A 25,400-nucleotide genomic window follows, 5' to 3' on the forward strand; every position below is an offset into this window, starting at 1 on the left:
TTCTACAAAGCATGTCTTCATTTTGTCGTTGTTGGGTGTGTTGTGCTTATGTTTTGGAAAGGATGTATTTTACAAGAGTGACAAGATGAACAACAATTAGCATGCATATATACATAGGAACACACTTAAAGAAAAAACATGTTTTGAGAATGATTTATAATGATCAAAGATCTAACAAGATAAAAAAAAATTAAACACGATTACAAGCATGACATTTTGTGAACAAACATCATTTCACATGATCTTATCAATATGTTAAGATCTAGCATGATAAACAAATGCACCAAATTCTACAAATGCACAGTAAAATTGAAATAGCACAATGAAATTGCAAAATTATGGCTTCTAGTTGCTCAATTTGAGATCTAGCAACTAAATCTCAAGACTGCACGACAAATCCTGGGAAATGCAATTGGCAAAGCTCCTAAAGATAAGGTCATTTACTGATTGAGTTTAAATATGAACTATATTTGGCATATTCTCACACTTGTGATTGTGCTTTTTAACCTAATAGATGTTCAAGAAGTATATTGATATAGAGCTTCAGCTTGGAAATATAGACCGTGGCCGAAAACTTTATAAGAAGTATTTGGAGTGGGCGCCTGAAAATTGTTATGCATGGAGCAAGTATGCAGAATTAGAGAGATCTTTGTGTGAGACCGAGCAAGCTAGGGCGATCTTTGAGCTTGCAATTGCCCAACCAGCACTGGATATGCCAGAGTTATTGTGGAAGGTACATGCAATAATGCATTCCTCATTTTACTCAATGCTAAAAATACAGTTAGACTGTTTATTCTTCATTACAACTTTCATTCCTAATTGTTAATGGTCCTTTTAGTTGTATAATTACTTTTCACCATGAACATTTATTTCAGGATGATGTTTGTAGTTGATGTTTCTTGATTCCTTCCATAGTTTCTTCAGTAAATTTTCTGATACTCAAAAAAATGAAAGAAGCTATGCCTAAAATAATAAAAAAGGGGCCCATATCTGATAAATAAGTGAAGTAAGTTGGGTCATTTCTGTCTTATAGTCTGATTTCTTTTGCCACTTTGATATCCCATAATTCTGGATGTGATGATCACTTTTTTGGTTAGCAATTTGACTTGATTGTAAGAAAGCATTGGCATATTTTTTTAAAGCTTGTTGACTACATTGATTTTTAGATAACTAGTAATAATAAATCTATTTATTTTGTGACAGGCATACATTGATTTTGAAATATCAGAGGGTGAATTTGAAAGGACTAGAGAGCTCTATAAGAAGCTTCTGGACAAAACTAAGCACTTGAAGGTCTGGATAAGCTATGCAAAGTTTGAGGCGTCTGCCATGGAGGAGGATGCGAAGGGTTCAGACTTGGTAGAAGATGATCTCCAAGAGGATCTTCATGAAAAAAAGAAGCAATGCATTCAACATGCTAGAAGTAAGGAGTTTTTGGTGAAATCATATTGTTTACTTCTTTAAATTTATAATTTGATTGTGTTTTAAATCTCATCACAAATAAAACAAGCTCTAACCCTTTTCTTTTCTATGAATCAGGGTTTTTTGAGAAAGCTATTAACTACTACAGAATATCTACACCTGAGTTAAAAGAGGAAAGAGCGATGCTACTGGAAGAGTGGCTGAACATGGAGAGCAGTTTTGGGGAGCTTGGTGATATTAGTTTAGTCCAAGCTAAGCTACCAAAGAAGCTGAAAAAGAGAAGGCAGATGGTGTCGTTGTTGGGTGTGCTATGCTTATGTTTTGGAAAGGATGTGTTTTACAAGAGTGACAAGATGAACAACAATTAGCATGTATATATACATAGATTTATCAAAGATCAAAGATCTAACAAGATAAAAAAATTAAAATTAAACATTATTACAAGCATGACATTTTGTGAACAAACATCATTTCACATGATTTTATCAATATGTTAAGATCTAGCATGATAAACAAATGTACCAAATTCTGCAAATGCATAGTAAAATTGAAATAGCACAATAAAATTGAAACAGCACAGTAAACAAAAACACAAAAACAAATAAAAACTAAACCCAAATCTCCAAATCACTAAACCTAAAAAGTAAATCAAAACCCATTTCAGCCAATAATAAAGAGAAAGAAATCACATTAGAGAGAAAGAGAATGAACCTGTTGGTTGATGATGGACGGAGACGTTGTAGGAAGAGAGAGACACCGGAGAGAGAAAAGATTGAAGGCTCCGTTAATTAGAATTCAATGATTGGATTGTTGATTTACCGTAAGAGCTGAAGGGCACAAAATGGAAGTTGAGTATACTATACTCGACTTCCATGTTGTTTTACCCAAAATCACATATTGTTTTACTGCTCCAGTTAATGTTTAACCATAATGGAAGTCGAGTACACTATACTCGACTTTTAATGGAAGTTGAGTATCTTATACTCGATTTTTAGTAGTTCTACGTGGCTTTTTCCTCTCTTTTTTAATCCAGTCAGACTATAAAAGTTGCCCGGAAGTCAAGTTTGGTAAAATCGACTTCAAAAAGAGTCCAACTAACTAAATAATTTTGAACGTATGCCACCCTCCTAAAACTTTTATGAAATGGTACTGTTTGGCAAATTTTGCCTAGTAATTGCCTTCTATATGTTCCACGAATTAAAATTGGTCACATGTACACTTATTTCATTAGCGTCTAATTGTATTCCCTTTCTCTTTTCATTTGCCTAAAAAAAAAAAAAATATATATATATATATATATATATGTATATTTTTTATTATATATATACACTACCCTTTGACCATGTGCTAATAACGCACGTGCTTAGAGGGTCTTATATTTTTTTGGGGGTAAAGATTAATAGTTTGCATCTATTATAATTTAGATTTTTTATTTTTTATTTTTCAAACAAATAAAAAGAATAAACTTTAGAGATAAGTAGTAATTGTAATTTTTTTTTGGAAACGTCAAGGGAAAGATATTCTAAATTTTAGAAATTCTCTTTTTTAATTCAAAATGAAATTTATTATTTGACATTTATGACCTTATTTCTAAATGAGGGCATTTTTGAACCACATAAAAATCCAGTTGAAAAAGATAAATTTTCTTATATATAATATAAATATATTAATAAACAAAGACCAATACATCACAGCAGCAGCACCACCACCACCACCACCACCACCACCACCAACACCAACATTTGCCAACACAGGTTGTCAGTGCTGCTAATCATGGCGCACTAAACTCACCAACATCGAATTTGGCTCTTAGATAGATTTCACCTTTTGATTGGCAATCACTTTCGTTGCTTACAACATAAATGATTGTCTTTCACATCCCAATTAAATCAAACCCCTCATAAACCCAAACACATGTTTTCAGTTTTTAAACAATATTACATGTATTTTCATACACTTTTTCACCCACACGTATTTTTAAAAAATACAAACAACGTTACTAAAACAACTTTATCAAACAGCCCCTAAGTATTAATGAAATAAGTGGACATATGGCAAATTTTAATTCGTGGAACATATATAGTAGAGTACAATATGTGTAATAGAATATTTGGACTCTTTATTTAGAAAGTTTTTAAAGTTGTTGTGAAAAAGGTATTTGAAACATCTTTTGATAAAATAAGTAGAAAAAAATGGTTAATTGTCCTTTAAATTTAGGGTTGGTAAGTGGAAAAATAGGAGGATAGAAAATTAGTGGGAGGATAGAAAAAAAATTAGTTTTCCCTTGTAAATGTTTGGTTGTAAGGGTGAAAAAGTGAGAGGGTAGAAAACTTTTTTATTTGGTTGAATAAAAAAGTGGGAGGATAAATGTAGTTTATATAAATTGACTCTTATGTCATTGTTACATAATATGTAAAAAATAATTTATTTCTATTCATTAAATAATATAAAAATTAACCCATCATACGTATAAATTTTTATTATTTTTTTATTATATAAATATAATCTAATATATATACTATATTATAATATATATATTAATATAATACATTGCTAGGCGGATAATAAAAAAAGTGGGCAACAAAACACTATTTAACTAGATTTTAACTAAATTACAAATATGTTAAATCTTGATGATGATCCTTGCTTTAGATTTTTTTTTTTATTTAAATTCTCATACCAATTACTATTTATATTTATATTATATTTTGTACGACGATTAATTAATTAGAGTTTTTATTATTTAATATTTTTTTTCAAATTAACTTTGCTGTCAACGTTATCTAGTTAGTAGTTATCATGTTCACTCAGGTAAATTCCACACATGACTCATGAAAAAGATAGGGATCTGTTAGAAATACTGAATTGAATAATATTGTATTTCTCACTGAAAGAATATACATGAGTGCCTTTATATAGGAGGCATATGAGTGCAGTACAAGTAAATATGAGTGTAGTACAAGTAAGAGTGCTATACAAGTAAGAGTGCTATACAAGTAAGAGTGCTAAACAAGTAAACTAGTTGGGCCTAAAGCCCACAACAATATATATGTTAACAGCCCCCCTCAAACTCAAGGTGGATGTGAGACCAACTTGAGGTTGTCAACCAAAGTACGAAGGCGTCCCTTAGGATGTGACTTGGTGAAGATATCTGCAAGTTGATCTGTAGAGGAGACTGAAATTAGCTTGAGAGCACCATGGACAAGATGATAACGGATAAAATGACAATCGATCTCGATGTGTTTAGTCCGTTCATGGAAGACATCATTGTGAGCAATATGAATGGCACTTTTGTTGTTACAATAGAGAGGAGTAGTAGAGGATGTCGACACACCTAAGTCTTTGAGAAGCCATCGTAGCCAAAGAAGCTCAGATGTGGTATCAGCAAGGGCACGATATTCTACTTCAGTACTAGAACGGGCCACATGAGTTTGTTTCTTGCTTCGCCAAGAAATCAGAGAAGAACCAAGAAGAAAGCAATAACCAGTGGTGGACCTGCGATCAGTGGGATCTCCTGCCCAATCAACATCAGAAAATGCACGGAGAACAAGAGGAGACCGAGCAGAGTAGAAAAGACCATGGAAGAGAGTGCCCTTTAGGTACCGAAGAATGCGCAGAACAGCAGCATAGTGAGTCGATCGTGGAGCAGACATATATTGGCTCACCTGGTGAACAGCATAGGAAATGTCTGGACGAGTAACAGTGAGATAAACTAGGCTGCCAACTAAGCGTCTGTAAAGAGAGGGATTAGACAATGGTTTCCCCCCTGAGTGAGTCAGATGCGCATTAAGCTCAACTGGAGTGTCAACAGTCTTGCTATCAGTGAGTCCAGCTCTAGACAAGAGTTCAGAGGCATACTTGGCTTGAGTAATGTAAAGTCCATCTGTAGAATGAGTGATTTCAAGACCCAAGAAGTAGCTGAGATGTCCAAGATCTTTCATCTCAAACTGCTGACTGAGAAAATCTTTGAGTTCTTGAATGCCACTGAGGTCATCACCAGTTATGATCATATCATCCACATACAGGAAAAGTAAAATAGTGCCTTTGTCAGTGCGACGAAGAAATAAGGCAGAATCATAATGACTGGCCATGTAACCCAAACGAGAGATGGTAGAGCTGAACTTGGCAAACCAAGCACGTGGAGCTTGTTTAAGGCCATAAAGTGCACGTCGAAGGTGACAAACCTTGTTTGATTCAACAGAGAGACCAGGAGGAGGTTGCATATAAACTTCTTCACTCAAATCCCCATTAAGGAATGCATTTTTGACATCCATCTGGAAAAGATCCCATTTACTGGCAGCAGCAATAGCTAAGAGGGCACGAACAGATGAGATACGAGCAACCGGAGCAAAGGTCTCTTCATAATCAATCCCATACTCTTGTGTAAAACCTTTTGCAACAAGACGAGCTTTGTAGCGCTCAATGGACCCATCAGAGCGAGTCTTAATCTTGTAGATCCACTTACAACCAACCACAGATTTCCCAGGGGGGAGAGTGACCAAGTCCCAAGTATGGTTTTTAGATAATGCATCAAGTTCCTCTTTCATTGCAATCTGCCATAAAGGGTCAGTGGAAGCCTCACGATAGGTGTGAGGCTCGTGCAATGTAGCAAGGGTAGTGTAACAATGATAGTCAAGTAAATGTGCAGGAATGGACCTTACCCGAGTTGAGTGACGAGGTGGAATGTCTTGTACATGATCTTCAGGCGGAGCAGGAGTAGGGGAACCAAGATCAAGGTTGGGTAGCTCGTCTTCGACCTGTTCATCTTCCACCTGTTCATTAAAAGGGGAACTAGGAAAGGGATCAAGGATTTCTGATGGTTGGACAGAGAAGTTAATAGGAGAATCAAGAGCAGCTACAGGAGGATCAGGATCAGCTATAGGATGGTCAGGAGCAGCTACAAAAGGAATTTGCGTCTCATCTGGAAATAGATCTAAGACAGAAGAGGAAGATAAAGAAGCACGGAAGTGAGAGAGCTCGACAAAGAGGCGATGTTCCCAAAAGACAACATTGCGGGAGACACGAAGACGATGAGAAATAGGATCATAACACCGATACCCCTTTTGAGTTTCGCCATAACCAAGAAAACAACAAAGTCTTGACCTAGGCTCAAGTTTGTTATGCTCATGTGGCTGAAGAAGAACGAAACAAGCAGAGCCGAATGAGCGTAGGTGGTGATAGTCTGGAGATGACCGAAAAAGGCGCTCATATGGAGTTTGATTTTGGATGACAGGACTGGGAATGCGATTAATAGTATGAACAGCATGAAGAGCAGCTTCGCCCCAAAAAGGAGCAGGAACTTTGGCAAAGAGAAGAAGAGCACGAACAGTGTCAAGAATATGACGAAGTTTTCGTTCGGCTCTACCATTTTGCTGAGAGGTACCTGAACAAGTTAGTTGATGAACAGTGCCATAGGAATGCCAAACAGCTTGGAAAGCATATTGAGTGTACTCAAGAGCATTATCAGATCGAAAAATTTTGAAACGTTTAGAAAATTGAGTTTCAACCATTTTTGCAAAATTAGAATACACTTGCAATAATTCAGAACGATGTTTCATATTAAAGATCCAGCTATAGCGAGAGTAATCATCAACAAAGACAACAAAATATCGAGATCCACCAATACTAGAGACAGAGGAAGGTCCCCAAACATCAGAATGAATAAGGTCAAAGATATCAGTGGATATAGATTCACTAGAATTGAAAGGCAAAGCTGGTTGTTTTCCTAATTGACATGAAACACAATCAAAATTTTCTGTAGACACTGAACCTAGCAAACCTCTAGAAGCCAATTGTTGTACACGGGAAGAAGATGCGTGACCAAGTCGAGCATGCCAAAGAGCAAGAGAAGGAATAGAGGAAACTGCAGCAGCTGCGACAATAGAAACAGGAGCAACAAGTGGAAGACGAAGGTTGTCCACGGGAAACATACGCCCAACTCTGGGACCGGTCCCTAGCTCTTGTCCCGTCCTTGGATCCTGCACAATACACCCAGAATAATCAAATATGATTCGATAACCCAACTCAGCTAATTGTCCCACAGAAAACAAATTGTAAGAAAGGTCAGGAACATTAAAGACCCCAGAAACGGAGAAGTTGGAGGTTGAAACGGAACTTATATTATGACCAGACATTGTGGAACCATTTGCTGTGCGAATAGTAAGAGGGTGTGGTGCAGGTTTAAGTTCAGAAAATAAGGACGAGTGAGGTGTCATGTGATTACAACAAGCAGAATCCATAAGCCAAGAGGAAGGAGACATACCGGACAAAGCTGAGAGAGAAGAGGAATAAGATGCATTACCAACCATACGAATGACATTGACGATGATGTTTTTAAGGTCATCTGTGGTCATGGTGAAAGTGCGACCTGAAGACTTAGATTGTGCAAAGACGGGAGCCATTGGTTGGACACTCTCAATGTTAGCAATAGTGGCAGAAGAACCTGAAACAGCTGATTTATTACGCTGAAAGCAAGTCTCAATATTATGGCCAAAACGTTTTCAAAAATTGCAAAAGCGTTTACTAGATTGTCTGCGATGATTGTTGCAAAAGGAAGAAGACCTGTCCTTATTCTTCATTTAGAAGCAAAATATGCAAAAATGGATTGCAAAAATGAAATCTACGCGAAAAACTGAGTAAGGAGAACCTGGGCCGCAAAAAGTCAACTTCAGAAAAAGTCAACGGTCAACGGTCAAAGGTGACGTCAGCAGCGCGCTGGAAGGTGACGTCAGTGATGACGTGGCAGGCTGACGTGGCAAGATGACGTGGCAGGCTGACGTGGCAAGATGACGTGGCAAGCTGACGTGAGCAGGATCAATCTGGCACGTGGCGGCGCGTGAGGGCGCGTGGAGACTCCGATGACTGTGAGGTTTTCACGAACATGTAGATCTGAGCAATATTCACGGCGGTGCCGGAAAAGGCAGTGGTCTTTGCAGTGTTCGAACTCCCCAACGGCGGCTGCTATAGGTCCGGAACCTGAGGACGATGTCTGGAAGACTCGAAGGTTCAACGGCGAAAGGCTGTGGCAGTTGTTGTGACAGCGGAAGCAATATTAAGAATGGAGTTACACCAATAAAGACAAGACTGCGAAGAAAAGGTCAGAGCAGTGGCTCTGATACCATGTTAGAAATACTGAATTGAATAATATTGTATTTCTCACTGAAAGAATATACATGAGTGCCTTTATATAGGAGGCATATAAGTGCAGTACAAGTAAATATGAGTGTAGTACAAGTAAGAGTGTTATACAAGTAAGAGTGCTAAACAAGTAAACTAGTTGGGCCTAAAGCCCACAACACTATATATGTTAACAGGATCAAATTGGTGGTGGTGAGTGGTGACACATATTGGTCTAGTTAAATTACGAGAGAGGATGTTATGATTTTGATTGCCCACCAAAATAGACGCCCTGGCAACTAGCATCAGCATGCATACATAAATTTTTGTTATTTTATACTCAAATATGAAATAAGTCCATTGTCTTTGTAGTTTTTGACTTTGATAAAGATTCCCTATTTTATAGTTAAGATATAGATTTCTACGACTTTAAAAATATATACGAGTCTATGAAATTCAAAATAAGTTATCTTGGTATAATGAAATTTTAGAAGGTGTGAAAGCATGAAATTTTGATATAGTTTATTGCTTTACGACTCTCACATTCCATACAAAATCCTATGAGATGGATAGCAACACTAACCTAACACGATTTCACGATAAATTCCTAGAGAAAGAGAACCGAAGAGAGAGGCTTGCAAGTCAGATCATTGCTCAGCCTTTTGTTGTTAATAAAAATTGCAATTTATCAAAATAAATAAAGCACACATGTCACCACAAGTACTACACAACGCTTTTGTGGATAACACTTTCCAACTTGATATATAGAGCACAATTTTTAGTGCTTTTTTTATTATTTTTTATTTATACAATTACATATTTGTAGGAATAAAATTTTAGGTCTAAAATTTTGATTTTTTTTCTTGTGTGGATAATTTTATATCGGGAAGGAAAGATCTCAACTTTGAACATCTCCATTAAAAACAGTAAGAGGTGTTAGCTGAGTTACAAGACTCTTAACTAAGATATAGGCATATCCTCCGCTTAGAACTTCAGTTATAGTTGATTGGCAGGATTTGTGGCTAGATATTAAAATAACATTTTGCCATAAAATTAATGTACCAACTTTAACAGTTTTTATTAGCTGACACAGGTAAAAAATAATCTAAACGAGAAGGAAAAGGTGAAAGAGTAAAGCTATGATTTTGATTGGACTCATCGACATTGTCTAGTGTTGGCTTATTGTCTTCTTCCTCATCTTTTGTGATGGGAAGAGCATAAGGACATATGCTTATTACCCTGCAAAACACAAACCATGTAATGAGTAGAGATTAATTAAGTACTTTCTGTTAACAAGATCTAGTTGAGTGCTTTTGCGTTCATTAAAAAAAAAAGAAAAAAAGAGAGTGCTTTTGCTGTGCAAAATGTGTGCTAGTCGTTCTAGCTAAATGCATACCCTTAAATTCATAAGGGTTATGTTTTTTAAATTACAACCCATTCTTTTTGTAAGTACAAACTCTTATTGATATATAAGATAACAAGATTCTAATTTTATTTGAAAAGCCAAGAAACATTAAAAAAAAAAAAAAAATTCTAAATCTTAGAATTTTTGGGCTGACTATGGACCTTCAGTAAATTAGTTAGGGTCAATCATACGTATTTTTTTCTATTACTATATTTTAAGTCTAATTACCTCCTCAATATAAGAACAACATAAAAATATTAACAATTAATGCTATATATTTTTCAACATCATAACAACTAATGATACCCATGCATGGCAATTTGTGGAGCCATGCACTTTCCATTTTGTTAATTTCAATACTTAGTAGAAAGAGCTACGTTTAGTTGACAAAGATAGAATAATGGTGAATTTGATAATGGTTGATTCTCTTCTAGGCCTGTACCTCGAATTCTAATTAATATGTATTTTTAATATGATAAAGGGAAAATTAAATATTGAGTAATATTATGATACTATAAAAGTATAAATTTTCTACTTAAAAAAAAATATTTTAAAAAAAAATTTCATATATTGTTGATTTGTTACTAATCACATTCACTACTACCTCAATTTTTAAGTTTTTTTTTTTTCCTTTTTGTTGTTGTTACCTTTCTCGGCGCTTTTCAAAAAAACATTGGATGGAAAACCTTCTTGCCATTGGAATTCCTAAAAATGGCAATGAAATTTAGGCTTTGTTAGATATATTCTAAGCTGAGACATTGAAAAAAAAAAAAAAGTGCTTGGAAGGTAATTCAATGATGCATCCATACACAAAGTACAAGATTAGAAGAAAACTATATCATTTACATGTGGTTTTATGTCAATAATAATTTTCAAAATCTGCAAATGAAATCGTGAACTATTAAAAAAGAAATAACTCGAAAGTTCAAGCACAATTAAATAAAATATATGCTAGCACTGTAGGGAAATAGTATGGGTTTGGTTCATTCTCTTGAGCAATATGTATGGTATGGTCTCTATAAAATTTTTAAAGTTTCTAACACAAACTATATGGTTGAACATTTCTTGCATGCTCTAACTTGATCATGTCACTAATCATTTTCTAAACATGACCTAATTGATCATTAATGATTGTGCTACAAATTACGATACCTTTTTTTAACTTGCTATTAATTGATGGTAAGTTGGGTGGATAAGATGGTGTTGTCACTTCGGTTTTTGGCATTTCTGTGACAACAGGTTTTGACAAACAGCTTTGATCACCAGCAAGGAGCATAATTGCTTGGGCCTGCAATGAAAATGTGTGAACAATTAATTTGTGTATAAAGAGAAAAAAAAAACTTGTCTTCAAATCAGTGCGTTTGGATTAGTTTTTTACTTATTATTTTTTTGAAAATAGATAAAAAATGTTCTTATATTTTTTTTATAAAATGTTAATAGATGTCATTGGGCACTCGTTAAAGATGCTTTAAAAACCAATAAACAAACTCTCTTGTAAATTAAAAGTGACTTGACTCTTTATAGAAAGCTAATAAATTATAATTAAAAAAATCAACTATAACAAATACCCTAAGATACTTGTGACCTTTTAAAATATGATACTTTAAAAAGCTAAAACAAACACTTTGGTCTAGTGAAAATTTTTGGACTTAGAAAAGTATTTAAGTTGCATACCTTGTCAACAGAAACATTGTCATAGACATTGTCAGCTCCATTGTAGAATATAGTGAGTTGTGATGTTGAATACTTCCCATCCAGAGAATTGAATTGTAATGTATCAGTCCTATAAACATAAGAAGTAACTAAAGAGATCCTTTTTTACAAATGAAATTGTTATACAAATAATTTAACAAATGAAAAAAAAAAAAAAATGTACCTAAGTATGGGAAGTAATTTTTGTTCTAGGAAGGAAGCAGATCGATTCAAATTATAACCAAATTTAGGTGGCAATAAAGGGCTTGAAGTTCTCCTCTTGAAGACTTCTGAGTCTTCCATGTTTGATTCACGTTTGTTCTGCTGAGATCTGGTGAGATATTTTTTAAACAAGCAAATAGTTTGAGACATGTCACATGATGTATCTGGGTTGGTCCTATTTTTTTCAGTGATGAATTCAACTTCTGAGTTTGAATCTTCTATTCTCATGAAATTCTGTCCTAGGAGTGCTACAAGACATTTTGTCCACCCAAAACAAGGAGAATCCTTAAGTCCTGTTCAGGAATTGAAAAGTATGATTTAAAATAAAATTTATATATAAATGCTAACAGAGTACAAAAGTTTTCATAACAAAAAACTTTATTAATTGAACTAATTAAAATTTAGAACTAACCAATTATCATTTTTTAAAAGTAAATGACAATAATCTGAAATTGTAATACCATAGCTGGACATAAACTCTCTCTCTCTCTCTCTCTCTATATATATATATATATAGTAATCTCAACAGTTTCTGGGTTTGAAATGTAATATATCTTTTTCCCTCCTATGTGCTATCACAGACTAAGGAGATCACTTGGGATTAAAAATTGTAATACCATAGTTCAGCAAGAGAGAGATGTGATGGCTCAAATATAAATGCCAGAGAGAAGTTCTATTATCAAAAACATCTATAAATTGCAGTAAGAGTGAAGAAGACTAGACTTGGTATCATATGCAGTATGCTTGATTTCCTTCACCCCCTTACATAATTACGTGTATAATTACATAATTTCCTTCTAGTACAACCATTACATCCAACGGATTTGAAGACTCAATAAAAGTAATTTTTCTAAAATATTGAGAAGATAAATTTTTTAAAAAAAAATCTAATTAGATTTGGACTCAAGAGTTACACCAATCCCACCCCACCTCTAAAATAATATACTTTTTTTTAATTCCTTTATTATAAGAAAAATATATAAGGCTTATTAGGCATCTCTCTCTCTCTCTCTGAAGTTGTTAGGTATAACAAAATGAAGTATTATAGAAACCTACTTCAAAAACCCGGTTTATCAATTATTATTATATTATAGGATATATGCATTTTTCTTGTAAAACTCATAATTGCGCAAAATGTGGGATGGGCCCATAAACATCTCTTCTCTTCCTGATTGGGTCTCTTCTCGAGGCTCTAGAGATGGCTTTGGATCTTCTATTTTTTTTTCTCTTAATTAATATAATCCTTATTTATCCAACCAAAAAAAAAAAAAAAAAGTCTATAGTTTTAGAAAAATGGGTAGGGTTAACTAGCCGAAAATATAAAAATCTTGAAGCCCATTGACTAAGCTCATGAGCAGCTAAATTTGCCACCATATATTTTAATATATGTTTGGAATAGAGGAAGATGAGAGAGATCATCTAGCCCCCCTTTCCCTTTCCTCTTCTCTCCTTCCATCATCTCCCTTCATCCAAACATAAGGTTAGAGAAGTCATAGGAAGCAAAATCCTTCCTAAGCTCCTTCACATTAATGATTGAAAGAATATTCAGCTGGACCAAAAGGCAGTGCAATACAAATTGGACCACATGTTATATAACATTTTCCCTATTGATGCCTATATGTTCCTTTAGCCATGGTTCTCATGGAGCCAGTAAGTATGCAATGGTTCTTATGAAAGGAAATGATAGAGAGTTAGGAGAGAGAGAGAGAGATGCACCTGAACAAATTGGAGGACAAATTGTCTCAGTGCTAAGAAGTCTTGCTCAACTGGAAGAGGATCATGTGAGTGTGAGTGTGTCTATATATTAATATATGTATGTATGTTGAGAAAGAGAGTAAGCTTAATTGGGAATTCCATCCAGGAAAAATCAACAATATAGGTTGAGAATGCTTTCGATGTCTTCTAATCAAATTTAACCCATATAGATGTATCAATGTGGAAACTTGGCGTAGTCACTAGTCACCACTGAGTCCACCCTTTTCCATGTAATTTAAAGGGTAGACAACAAAACAGAAGGGTTTATTTACCATGACAATAAGTCTAGTACATGAGGCATGATCACAAGAAATCTTTTAAAATTAACAAGGTTTCTTTTAAAATTAATAAGGTGACATGTTGCGAATTGCGATTGATATACATTACAATAAAATGGATTTTTAATATATAAGTTGATGTTTACTCCAAATTGATAATTACGCTTTATCATCAAGTCAAGATAATAATTAGTTTCTGGTGTAAGCAGAATTCTAACCATGGTCATTTATTCAATGATAAGAGACTTTATAATTTTTATTTTATAGATATGATAGATTTTTTTTTTACACCATCTTTACTAATTGAGTCAATGAAAATCAAATTAAAATGATATTAATAATAGGTAATGTAAATGTGATATTGCATCAATAATAATTTACTTTTTCAGGAAAAATTATCTTATGAGACGGTCTTATAAGACATCTCTTTCAGAATATATGTAAATTTCACAAATTGTGAGAGAGATGTCTCATGAGATTGTGTAGATCCCACGTATTGTGAAAAGATGTTTCATGAAACGGTTGATCTAATGAGATACCTTCTCCGCCAATAGGTCGTGAAAAAAGTTAGTAAATGTTTGTCTTTTTGACATTTCTCTATTTGTCATTGAAAGATCCAAAGCTCACTAGAAGGTCCAATGCATTTCCTAGTGAGAAAAACAATTTCCTTGTCATGTTTTGCAGCAATTCTAGCTTTTGGGAGGTAATGGTGAGAGAATTTTATATCCATGACCATGAACCGTTTTGATTTTGAGGGTATTGAAAAGAACGTGAACGTGAAATTCAAATGTGTTTTTCATGCCCCCATAATCATAGGGCCAACGCGAGAGACACCTAAAATCTATAATATTTTAGTTTGTATAAATTGGCGTATTTTATTGGCTTCATCCATATGAAGACAGCTTCCCAAAAAATATCTATATGAAAGACAATGCACAAGGAATTCATGTCGGGCAATTCAAGAATGCCCTTGATGTATATAAATTTTAAAATGGAATGAACTTTAAAAATATAATTGTACTTTTGCACAATAACTAAATAAGTTGTTATAATATGATAAAAATAAACCCATTCAAGAGCACACAAGATAACCAAAGTGACAAATGATAGCCTAGTTAATTCCTTTGAAAATTTAGATTGTTACAAAGGCAATTACAGAAATTCTACCTATAGTTGGAATGCCTATTGCATATATTACACTTGCCCAAAAAATATGGCCTATCATTTTCAATCACCATAAGCAAAAGGTTGAAAATTGACCCAGTGTCTTGAAGGATCACAAGCCAACTTAGCTTGGTCTAAATCAAGCTGAAGAGGGGGAAAAAAAAACCTATTAACAAATAAATAGTAAATAAATAAAACTGGTAAGATCATCTAATAATTGTGTTGTGTAGCCTACTTTATCCATTTGGAAGTTGATAGTGTTGTCTATAACAATACACAATCAGCTAGGAAATCAAGATGCCTCATGAAAATTTCGTTCAAGTCATGGAAAGGGCATGTGATAGTTGAGATTAAAAAATAAATCCCTACAATCCTATACAAATATGTGAACCATTCATCAAGTTGCATTCAGGCTGACCTCCCAACTTGAACTTGGATAAATGCTTAGCCAAGAATATGGACTTCAGAAGATCACCCCATAAAAGACAGAATTTTACCCTATGTTTGGATGGAGATAAGAGAAAAAGAGCATAGAGAAAGGTGACCGAAATATAATAATTTTAGTACATTACAGTCACTTATCCCTCGACTCTCCTATCCTTGCCCTCCGCTCTGTTCCAAACACGTCCTTAGGAATTAATCACTTGTTGTTCCTCTGATGAATAGGGAATTAATCACTTAACCAAGGAATGAGACATTTTGGGTATTTATGAGCTCTCATTGTGTTGCCCTTATGAGAAAAATGGGCTTAGCAATTAGCATTCACTAAGAGGCTCCCAGTATCATCCATGTTTTTATCCAGGTCACAGCCTAGTTTCATAATAAGCAGCCAAAAATTTAAGGAGCACTTCTACTTTGAGTTGTGGAAGGATTAAGGTAAATTTTTGAATTGGAAAAAACTTAGATATAACTCCTTAAGAGTTGTATGTTGAGTTTCCTAATTAAATTCAACCATGTGTTTTGCCAACAAGCTATGTGGTTAATTGTCTATGGCAAAAATAACACTATTTGTGTGGCATAAAAGTCAATACAACCACATGGTTAAATTTAATTGGAAAACATCTAAGGAATTGTATCAAAGTTTTGCCTTCTTGTATACACACTTTTAATTGATGAGTAAACTTAAGCTTTTAACAATTCCAATGGAGTACACTCAAAAGGAGTTTCATAGTCAATTATCATCAATTTTAGGACTACTTTCAGAATCTGATGGGTTCTTCTGTCTCCAAAGGAAACCCAAACTGCTACCCATCACATTCATTATCACAGCAGACACAGCTGGAGGTACCGCAACCATTGGCGAGGAAAAATGGGAGGTTGCTAAAACCACACCTAATGAAGAATTTTGCATGCCAACCTGCAAGGAAGTGTCAATCAATGAAAATTATTGATTGGTATTACCATAAGCTATTGCCATTACAGATAAACTGGAGGCATTGCTTAATTACAATTTTTTTCATTAGACTTAGACATTCCATTCTGATCTTTAAAAAAAAAAAAACTGAAGACTTGAAATGAAATTTAAAAAATTGTTCCATAAAAGAACACAAGGAAAATATTGTGACATTTAAAATTATCAATCTTGAGCAGGGAACAAAAGCAAGAACTTTAAATGCAACCGGTTTGACATTCTATTGCATATACCTCAATTGATATTGATCGTCGTTGGGGTTCTTTAAACCCACAAATAGCTGCCGATATATACCTGCAGTTAAAAGCCCCATCAATTGTATGCTATCACCATTGAAGCAACCAAAGGTGGTTAATACTAACACAGATTTTACACGATAAAAAATAAATTTAAGTTAGCTATATTGGCTGAATTTATGAACCTCTATGGTAGTCAAAAACAGCATCTATATCTTGCATCATATATTTAATGGCAAATAAGAAATGCACATATGAAGAAGAGGATAGAGATATAACATGAATCTAATTAAACTTTGTATTTTATTGCAATGATGTTGCACTTCACAGGGATATATCACAGGTCTAGACTATTCGGTCTTATTAAATTGCAGTACTCAAATTCATTAAATATTGGGCTTTTTCCAGAGTCATTTTTGTACTCAATGAAACTCTAGTTAACATGAACATGAATCAAACCATATATTATGCCAAGAAAACACACACACACACAAAGCTCAAAAACTAATCAGACCTGCACTTGTTACAGACTGAAACAAATATATGCATCACTATCATATTGATGAACGAAGTGTACATTAACAGATTAAATTCATCAAATGAAGGGTAACACTTACCCCACAAAGAAACCAACATAATGTAATAATGCCACAGCGAGCATTACAACCCACAGATCACCAGATAATATTGCTTGAGCTTGGCGTAGTGGAGAGAGATCAGATTTCAATGATGCACCAACCATTGAATTGAGCAGAACAATATTTTCTGAAAATACACTGCCCCCCAAAAAAGCATGGTTACATGCATCAGAGGGATCACACCTAAAACGAAGTATTTTCAAGACAACTGGTTAAGTGTAAAAAACCAAAACCTGCATGCGAGTAATGATGAAGCCAAAACAGCAAAAAGTGGGGAGAAAGGTGTCACAATTTTCACAACCGCAGGAAATGCACTCTGTATATAAGCACCTAGCAGAATAGGTGCAACCACCACCTAGACAGGATGAATAAAGACCACTATGTCATCCATACATGATTTTATATAATTGAAGCTTATTTAGATTTCAGTTCACCTGCAGGGTGCTGATGGAAAGTTGAATAGCATCTACAGGAACTAAAGTTCCTGCTAGTATCTTTGTCAAGAAAGGAGTCACAAGCACTGCTCCAAGAGTAGTGCACGCTGTCACGATAATAGACAATGGAACATCCCCTCGAGCAATTAAGGTCACCTGAAACAATACACAAACAGAAGTAAATTGGAATCTCATAAAATTGAAGACCTTCTGTTCTAGACATAATTTATTTAACTTTCCATATCAATTAGAAATAAAATCCCCATCCATTTAACTAAATTACCAAATTATAATGGATTCTCAATTCATTTGGCTTCAACAACACTACAATCAGTTTGTCAAGCTTCTAAGTATCTAGATCTTGAAAGCGAAGAGGGAGGGGGGTTGGGGAAGGGGGGGGGGGGCTGCTACTACTAAAATTAAAATCAAGTAATGCAGTGGATTTAAGTCTTTTAAAATGAACTTGTATCAATTATAACCATCCCAATGATTGCAAGCTATCAAAGCATCAAACTGAGCTCACCACTCAAGTTGTTTGAGAAAATTGTCAGATCTTGCTCTCTAAAAGAAAGAGGTTAATTGTTCAACATAATTCCAATTCAAATTGAAATTTGGACAAATAAGTATGGCAACTCTACCTAAGTTTCCTGCCTGGACCAGATGTTACCTATCAAATATAGACTTTAAGATATCTATATTTGATACCAGCAAGGAGTGATATGTTTCAGATTGACATCATACTCAAAATATAAGAAGTTCAGAAACAATATAAACTAGCTGTGGGAAAGGATATCATATTCCACTACTTTACATAACATATGCTCAAGATTGAGCAACAGGGGGAAAAAGTATTTTAGTTGTATAAATATATAAGCCACTTGAAAATACATCTTTAGTTTCCACTCTACTTCTATTTGTAAGAAACCTAGCTAAATATGCACTCCCAAGAAGAATTGACAGAGACGTGTATCCATCAAGTCAGAGATATGTAAGCCCACTATAATTTGAGATCCATAATAGAAGCTTTGCCACCCTATGTTTAGAACTGTGAAGAAAAGTATTCATAAATTCAAAAAATTGTAAGATTAGTATCAGTTCTATCACAGGAATGCTTTGCCGCTTTATGACATTAATACTTGGTAAACAAACGGGATAACGATAAACATCAATTTTCCTTGTGATGCATGTGTTTGTCACAATATATAGTATTATTTCCCCACCATCCATTGAACTTAACATTGGAATCCTACAGGAAATTAAGGACATAGAAAGGACTAGATGATCCCAAACATTTGGAACAAGCATTAATTGGGCTAAAAGTTGAAATTGTGGCCCATACCTTAAAAGCATAGGTACAAACATCGGTAAACTTCTTCAAATGGCAAATGTTATGCCCAACAATAAAGTTTACAATCTTGTAGAACTCTAACAGCTTGATTTTATACTCATAATTATGCAGATATCTATATACTTCTATAGTAGCTGAAGGTGACCCTAACACAATGCCTGATGCTATGGTTTAAATTTTATTAAAAGCCCATTTGTAAAAGAATATATCTACTTGAAAATGAGCCATGAAAAATAACAAAAAACAGGTTGGTACTCTTAAGAGACAACTAGATGCAGAAGACTCTAGTTGAATAAGATTATGAGATGGGGTTAATATAGTAATCATGGAAGTTTGTGATTCTTGTATGAGTTGGAGCATGGTCAAATGATAGGAGCTTTTGATAAATGATAGGGAGGGTTTAAAGCCCATAATATGCATGGACAAGGGCTCTTTTGTGTCGAATTGTTGGCTAATACTACTCTCAACCATTTGCTTGGGCTATTGGCTAACAATTCACCTCCTGAAGACCTAAATTTTACTATATCTGGTGAGTGTTCTAGAGTTGTGAGACCCAGGCTTTCGTTGTAGGGCCCAATGCTCTTTAAAGTACGCCATAAAGAAAATACAGGAAACAGACAACCAGCAGGTACTCGGCCTAACAGGAAATACGTTTTTTACAGTGGAAAATTGCTAATTCCACAACCATGGCAGGCCCTTTTTAAAAAAAAAATTCACTATAAAATGACTGGCCAATATCTTTTCATCTCATGACCATTTGTCCTCTATATCTCTATCTGAACGACCAGTCTTGGAGATGTAAAGGATTTACATTGACTTTCTTAATGAATCTATGGTTAGCTACATAACATACCTAACTAGGAAGTAAGTCCCATAAGGGCTATCAAGTTTCTCCTGCCTCAAATTCTACCTCTTTGGAATGTGCTAGAATCTAAAGAGAATGATCATTAGAAAGTAGTTAAAACACATCTTCCTAATTAGGGCATAAATGACTCTGTAAAACAGCTTTGCATACAAATTTCAGTATATAAGTTGAGAAAAAGAACAATGTAAGGGAAATAAAGGTAATCATACCACGTTGGAGGCGGTACCTCCAGGGCAACAACCAAGCAATATTAAACCAACTGAAAGAGAAGGTGAAAGCCCCAAGATTTTACTAATAGCAAATGCAGAGGCTGGCATAATTGTGTACTGAGCAACACAACCGAACAATATCTGAACAAAAGGTCAAAGCAAAAAACTCAGAAAATGGAAAATCATATTCAAGAACAGACATCAAGCTAGTGCTTCATTAAAATCTTGACACTCCTTAAGAAATCAATGAAAGCCATCAATAAGAATATATGAACACTTAAAAAAATTTAACCTGATTATGCAATGATCTAAGGTTTCATTTAGATAGAGGCATTTGAAGTGATCAATTTGCATTTCGATTTTTAGTTTAAATGACAAATTTTTCTGTTGATGAAATTCACGGATGGATTTAAGCTTTACTAATATATGGATTTGAAATTTTTTGGTATAAGATGTTATTTCAAATCTATAACATTACTAGTGTTTTTGTCAGAGCAAATCCTCATAGCTCAAACACATCATATACTGTTAAAATTCATATCAAGCAATTTATACGAGTAACTATTCTTCAAATCCTTTTTAACTTTTATCAAGCAAATCCTGGGGACACATATTTTTACAACTTGCTAAGGTGGCAAGTTGGGATTGGTGTGACACTAGTTTCACATGGCCTCTCCACCACTAATATCACTTTTATTAAGCACCAATCATAACATGCCAGCAGTAGCGGAAAATTTTGTATCACTAGACATATTTCCTTAAATGCAAATGCAGCCTTAAGGAAAACAAGCAAAAGAGTTTAGGCATTAGTATTTATGGAACTATATGCAGAAAATATGTTAGCTGACTTATCTCCCAATTAAATATTCAATTCAATAACGAATTCCCATTTAATTAATTTCCTGAAACTGTTCAGATTAACAAAGGCTTATAGTAACAATTACAATATTCCAAAGAACGGACAAAAGTCCATGCAATGTAATACAAAATAATACTGCAGCAAAGTCTTTCACTTTCACATAAAATTGAATTCCATATCTTCCAACTTGCTCAATTTCAGGAACTTCTATAAAAACCAACTCAAAGTTTCCAATCTTAAGCATACCCATATCTCAAATTTCACCAAGAACCCAAATTTACATGCAACTTCATAACACAATGCCTCAAAATATTTACAAGCATTTTGAACAAAAATCAAAACTTACTGAGAGTGGCCTTTGCAAGAACAGACGGATCATGTCCTTGAACTCCAAAGTGAGACCCATTGCCAACATAATCAATCCAAGAGTTAAGCTATATGAAGCTGGACCTCTACTCACAAACCATGCAAAAGTAGATGGCTTTACACAAGCAACAAACCATCCGACAATCACATAAAGAGGGTACAAGCTAGCTGCAGTAGCCAAAAAGTTTTCCCAGCTGGGTTTTGCTGGAGCGACTGGTGAATGTTCAGAATTTCCATTAACAGCTCTGAATATGGGTAAAGTTCGGGGCTTTGCAGTATATAACAAGTTTTCCCATCTGGGTTTTCCATGAATAGCTGTGATAGTGACTAAATTTGTGAGCTTTGGTGGAAAAGAAATTGTGGGTGTTTTGAGTGTGAGTGTGACTCTGGAAATTCTTTGGTTGGTTTGTGGGGGTGAAATGAAGGGACAAAGTCTTGCATAGATGGACATGGTTGATCAATGTGGAAGTGGGAGATAGTCAAATGAGGTTTTAGATTTGTATAGACTTCAGAGTGTTTTGAATTTCTGTTCCTTGGAATCTCAATCTCAATGACACCATGACAATGGTGTTCCATTTTTTATGGGGAGGTGAGCTTTGTTTTTTGATACTATACAATCATAGATCCACATACAGGCCAAGAAAAGAGGGGCCTTCAGCCAAAAAATAAAAAGAGGGCCAGGGGAATCCAAGCGGCATATTTTTGGCATATGTGGCAACTTTTCTAGTACACAGCACGTGAGTGATGAGTTTGTGTGGTAGCCATGCCTTCCCATTCAATGATTTATTCTTTTTTATTTTCCCAATTATTGATTTTGTACTGCGTACTGATGATATGTTATAATTAGTTGATAATAAAATGAATTTGGTTAATGTATTCCTTAGTTTTTAGAGTATATATTAATTATTAATTTCATGAAATTATTTATAATAAAATTTAAAAAATTATCAAAAATTTTAGCTACTTTTTTATTTTTTTCATAAAAAGTTTTTAAAAGAATTTTATTAATAAATGCCCTAAAACATAAGTTAATAAAACCCTAATAAAAATAATATCAATAAGACAAAATGATGATGTGATGTTGCTTAAATCATAATTTATGACTTAATAAATTTGAAAGATTAATTTTTTTTTCTTAAACATTATTTATTTCAAAATTTGAGTTAATATACTTTGGCGAAATGGAGGGGAGAGAAAAATAAAATAAAAGAAAGGAAGAGTTTAATTTGATTGGTAAAATACAGGAGAAGAGAAAGTAAATGAATAAAAGAGAAGAGAAGAAGATGGAAAAATAAGATCTCATCTTTCATAATACTATTTACTTACAACAAAAACAGAATGGGAGTAAATAATTTCTTTGTTGAATTTATTTTTACGAAAAATAAATTTGAAATTTGAACAATTAATCAAAAACAAATTAAGCACAAAGACCCATTAGCCCACGTGTAAAACTCACCTTATATGTTATATAAATTACACTTCTTTGGGGGTGGGGTGGGGTGTGAGGCATGATTCCACGATCAAACTCGTGACAAAGGAGAGAAAAAGAGAAGAGGGTGCCATTGGATTGTAACTCCATTGGCTTCATAAAGTTAACATTTGGATCTTGAAAAAGAATTGATATATGTACGAGTGTCTTTGGGTTTGGTTTGGGCAGGTTTTTGTTCCACTTGTCACTCAATGAAATCAACTTTGACGCCTTGAGTTGGGTTGAGTACAATTGTCGGATTGGTACACTTTTGATGACTATGCTATATGTATCAATTTGATAAGCGCTCAATAGGTACAATATATTGGAACCATTTTAATTGAAATGGAATAAAATTAAAATAAATGTTACATTATTTACATTTTTACAACAAATTTTATGAACAAATTCTGTGTGACAAGTTGATATTTACTATTATTCATAGGTAAATAAATAAATAAGTAATTCTAGTAGTAAATTTACATAAAAAACCTGTAACAACCTACCAACTAGAATTTGTTATAAAATTACTATAAAAATGTTGTGAAATATATTCTCCAAAATTAATAACTTTGATAAGATAAAATAGTCATTCTATGATACTGATACAAACGTATTTTTAATGTAAAATGATATATGAATATCTTCTTCTTTTTATTTATTTATATAACAATGATATATGAATCTACCTCATTTTAGTCGGTTACCTTTTGTATTTACACTTATTTTTAATGTATCATATATATTTTTTCTATTATTACAAAAAATATATATAACAAAGTCAACATAGAGGGACAGCGTGTCCTAGGCGGGCCCATAGCCATAGGAAGACAACTAGACAAGTTACTCTGGATTTCTTCGCTCTTTCTTTTGTTTTGTTTTTGTTTTTCTTAATCAACAGAAGGATGCAATATTTTTTTCAACCACAAATAGACAATTCGGTGACTGTATGGCTGTTCGGAAATTTTTTAAGCAATAATTTTTAATTTTTAAATAATATTACATATATTTTCACACATTTTTTTCTCACATTTTAAAAAAATAAAAACAACATTATCAAAACCGGCCCAACAACAATACAGAGGCAAATTTCATAAAATAAAAATAAAGAGGACTAAGACTATAAATGCTACTTTACCAAATATCAATAAAAATGACTGTAATTTCTACCAACTTATTCTGCTCCCAATTCAAACAGTGTCTCTTACAATCTTTCAATCCAAAAAAAGAAAAAAAAAAGTTAAAGCAAATTAACAAAGGGAAGGGAGATCATGAAAAATAATAACACCCTTGGCCCATCAAAACAAAAAAGCAAGCAACAAATGATCAATTTATTTGCCTGGTGTGACGGGGTACCCAATGCCATGCCTTCTAGTTGGGAAAACCACAAACAACAAGCTGCAAATTAGGCCAACACCAACAGGCACAATGTCCAAAACCTCCTGAGCCTCATGTCCTGGCGTTGGATAAAAGCACCTCACAACGTTCTTGTCTCTCAAAGCCACAGCACCAAACACAAGCACAGTTAACACAGCATGAGCCACATCAATGAACTTTATACTGTACTTACTCAGATCAGGCAAGCCTTGAGTTGAAGAGCCTGGATAGTCAAACAGCCAAAGCCCTTTGAAAGTGGCAAGGCCATGGTAGACTTGTCCATCTGAGGCCTTGATTGTGTCTGTGAAACAAGCAAGGAAGCAAGAGAGAGCTAGGATGACTAAGAGGACGAGTGTCATGGGGCGTGTGGCTGAGTCACATGTGCCGTTTTGTGTGAACACTGGTATGAGGAGTTGGAAAGCCATGAGGGTTCCTGTGGGTAAAAGGTTGGCTAAGGTGGCTGTGGTTGATAAGGTTTGGGAGATTGCTCTTTGTGAGAGAGATTGTTGGCGTTGGAGTTGGGGTTTTGGGGTGTCATCAGGATCAGGGTCTGTATTGGTGGTGGTGCTTGGGGTTTTGGGTGTGGATGGTGGCTTTGTGGTGGGTGTGGGTCTTGGCCTAAGATTAGACATTTTTTGGATTTTGGAAAAGATGGGCAAGGCTGAATTATAAAGTGAAAGGAGTTTGCCACGAATTAACCTTCGAAAGAAGATTGATCCTTACAAAAGCGAAAGCTTTGCGTACTAAAATTGAGAAAATTTGACTAGAGGTGGTGATTTTGGTGGTGGTGGTGGTGGCAAGGTGGATTGTAGAAGTGAAATGAGAGATTTTGGTGAATGAAGAAGGTGGAGGAAAAGAAATGTGGGATGTGATCAAGTGAGAAAGACTATGTGGCGTCAAGGAATTAGAAGAGTGGTTGTGAGGGTACTTGGAGACAACTAGATAAGATAAGTAAAGACTTTCGTGACTTGAAAGTTGAAAGGTGGCTTTTTACCTTGAAGTTTCCCCTTGTTTTAAGACTTTATTAATTTGACAACAACATGGTTCTCATGAGATGGGTCGGTATTTTGAAGTTTTTTTTTTTTTTTTTGAGAAGGAAGTCGGTATTTTGAAGTTAATGTCAGTTTTCACATAC

At 34.4% G+C, this 25,400-nt stretch overlaps 3 protein-coding genes across 3 annotated transcripts; 1 reads left to right on the plus strand and 2 right to left on the minus strand.

Annotated features, from left to right (window-relative positions):
- The first annotated feature begins 493 nt into the window (after positions 1-493).
- On the plus strand, positions 494-1,790 carry LOC142636669 (pre-mRNA-splicing factor CLF1-like). The gene is made up of 3 exons (XM_075810951.1): positions 494-733; positions 1,204-1,423; positions 1,540-1,790. The coding sequence occupies exons 1-3, from the start codon at positions 515-517 to the stop codon at positions 1,788-1,790; spliced, it is 690 nt and encodes a 229-aa protein (XP_075667066.1). The 5' UTR covers positions 494-514.
- A 14,124-nt stretch (positions 1,791-15,914) lies between these two features.
- LOC142640030 (putative sodium/metabolite cotransporter BASS1, chloroplastic) lies at positions 15,915-22,015 on the minus strand. The gene is made up of 7 exons (XM_075814348.1): positions 21,401-22,015; positions 20,196-20,336; positions 17,774-17,929; positions 17,573-17,694; positions 17,319-17,477; positions 16,699-16,759; positions 15,915-16,411 (listed from the first exon to the last, which is right to left on the minus strand). The coding sequence occupies exons 1-7, from the start codon at positions 21,869-21,871 to the stop codon at positions 16,226-16,228; spliced, it is 1,296 nt and encodes a 431-aa protein (XP_075670463.1). The 5' UTR covers positions 21,872-22,015; the 3' UTR covers positions 15,915-16,225.
- A 2,018-nt stretch (positions 22,016-24,033) lies between these two features.
- Positions 24,034-25,192, minus strand: LOC142638093 (protein DMP3-like). Its single transcript, XM_075812094.1, has one exon. It carries the CDS (start codon positions 24,895-24,897, stop codon positions 24,220-24,222), a length of 678 nt encoding a protein of 225 aa, XP_075668209.1. The 5' UTR covers positions 24,898-25,192; the 3' UTR covers positions 24,034-24,219.
- Positions 25,193-25,400: the final 208 nt, after the last annotated feature.

The sequence above is a fragment of the Castanea sativa genome, chromosome 1 (assembly GCF_040712315.1).
Source record: "Castanea sativa cultivar Marrone di Chiusa Pesio chromosome 1, ASM4071231v1".
NCBI lineage: Eukaryota > Viridiplantae > Streptophyta > Magnoliopsida > Fagales > Fagaceae > Castanea > Castanea sativa.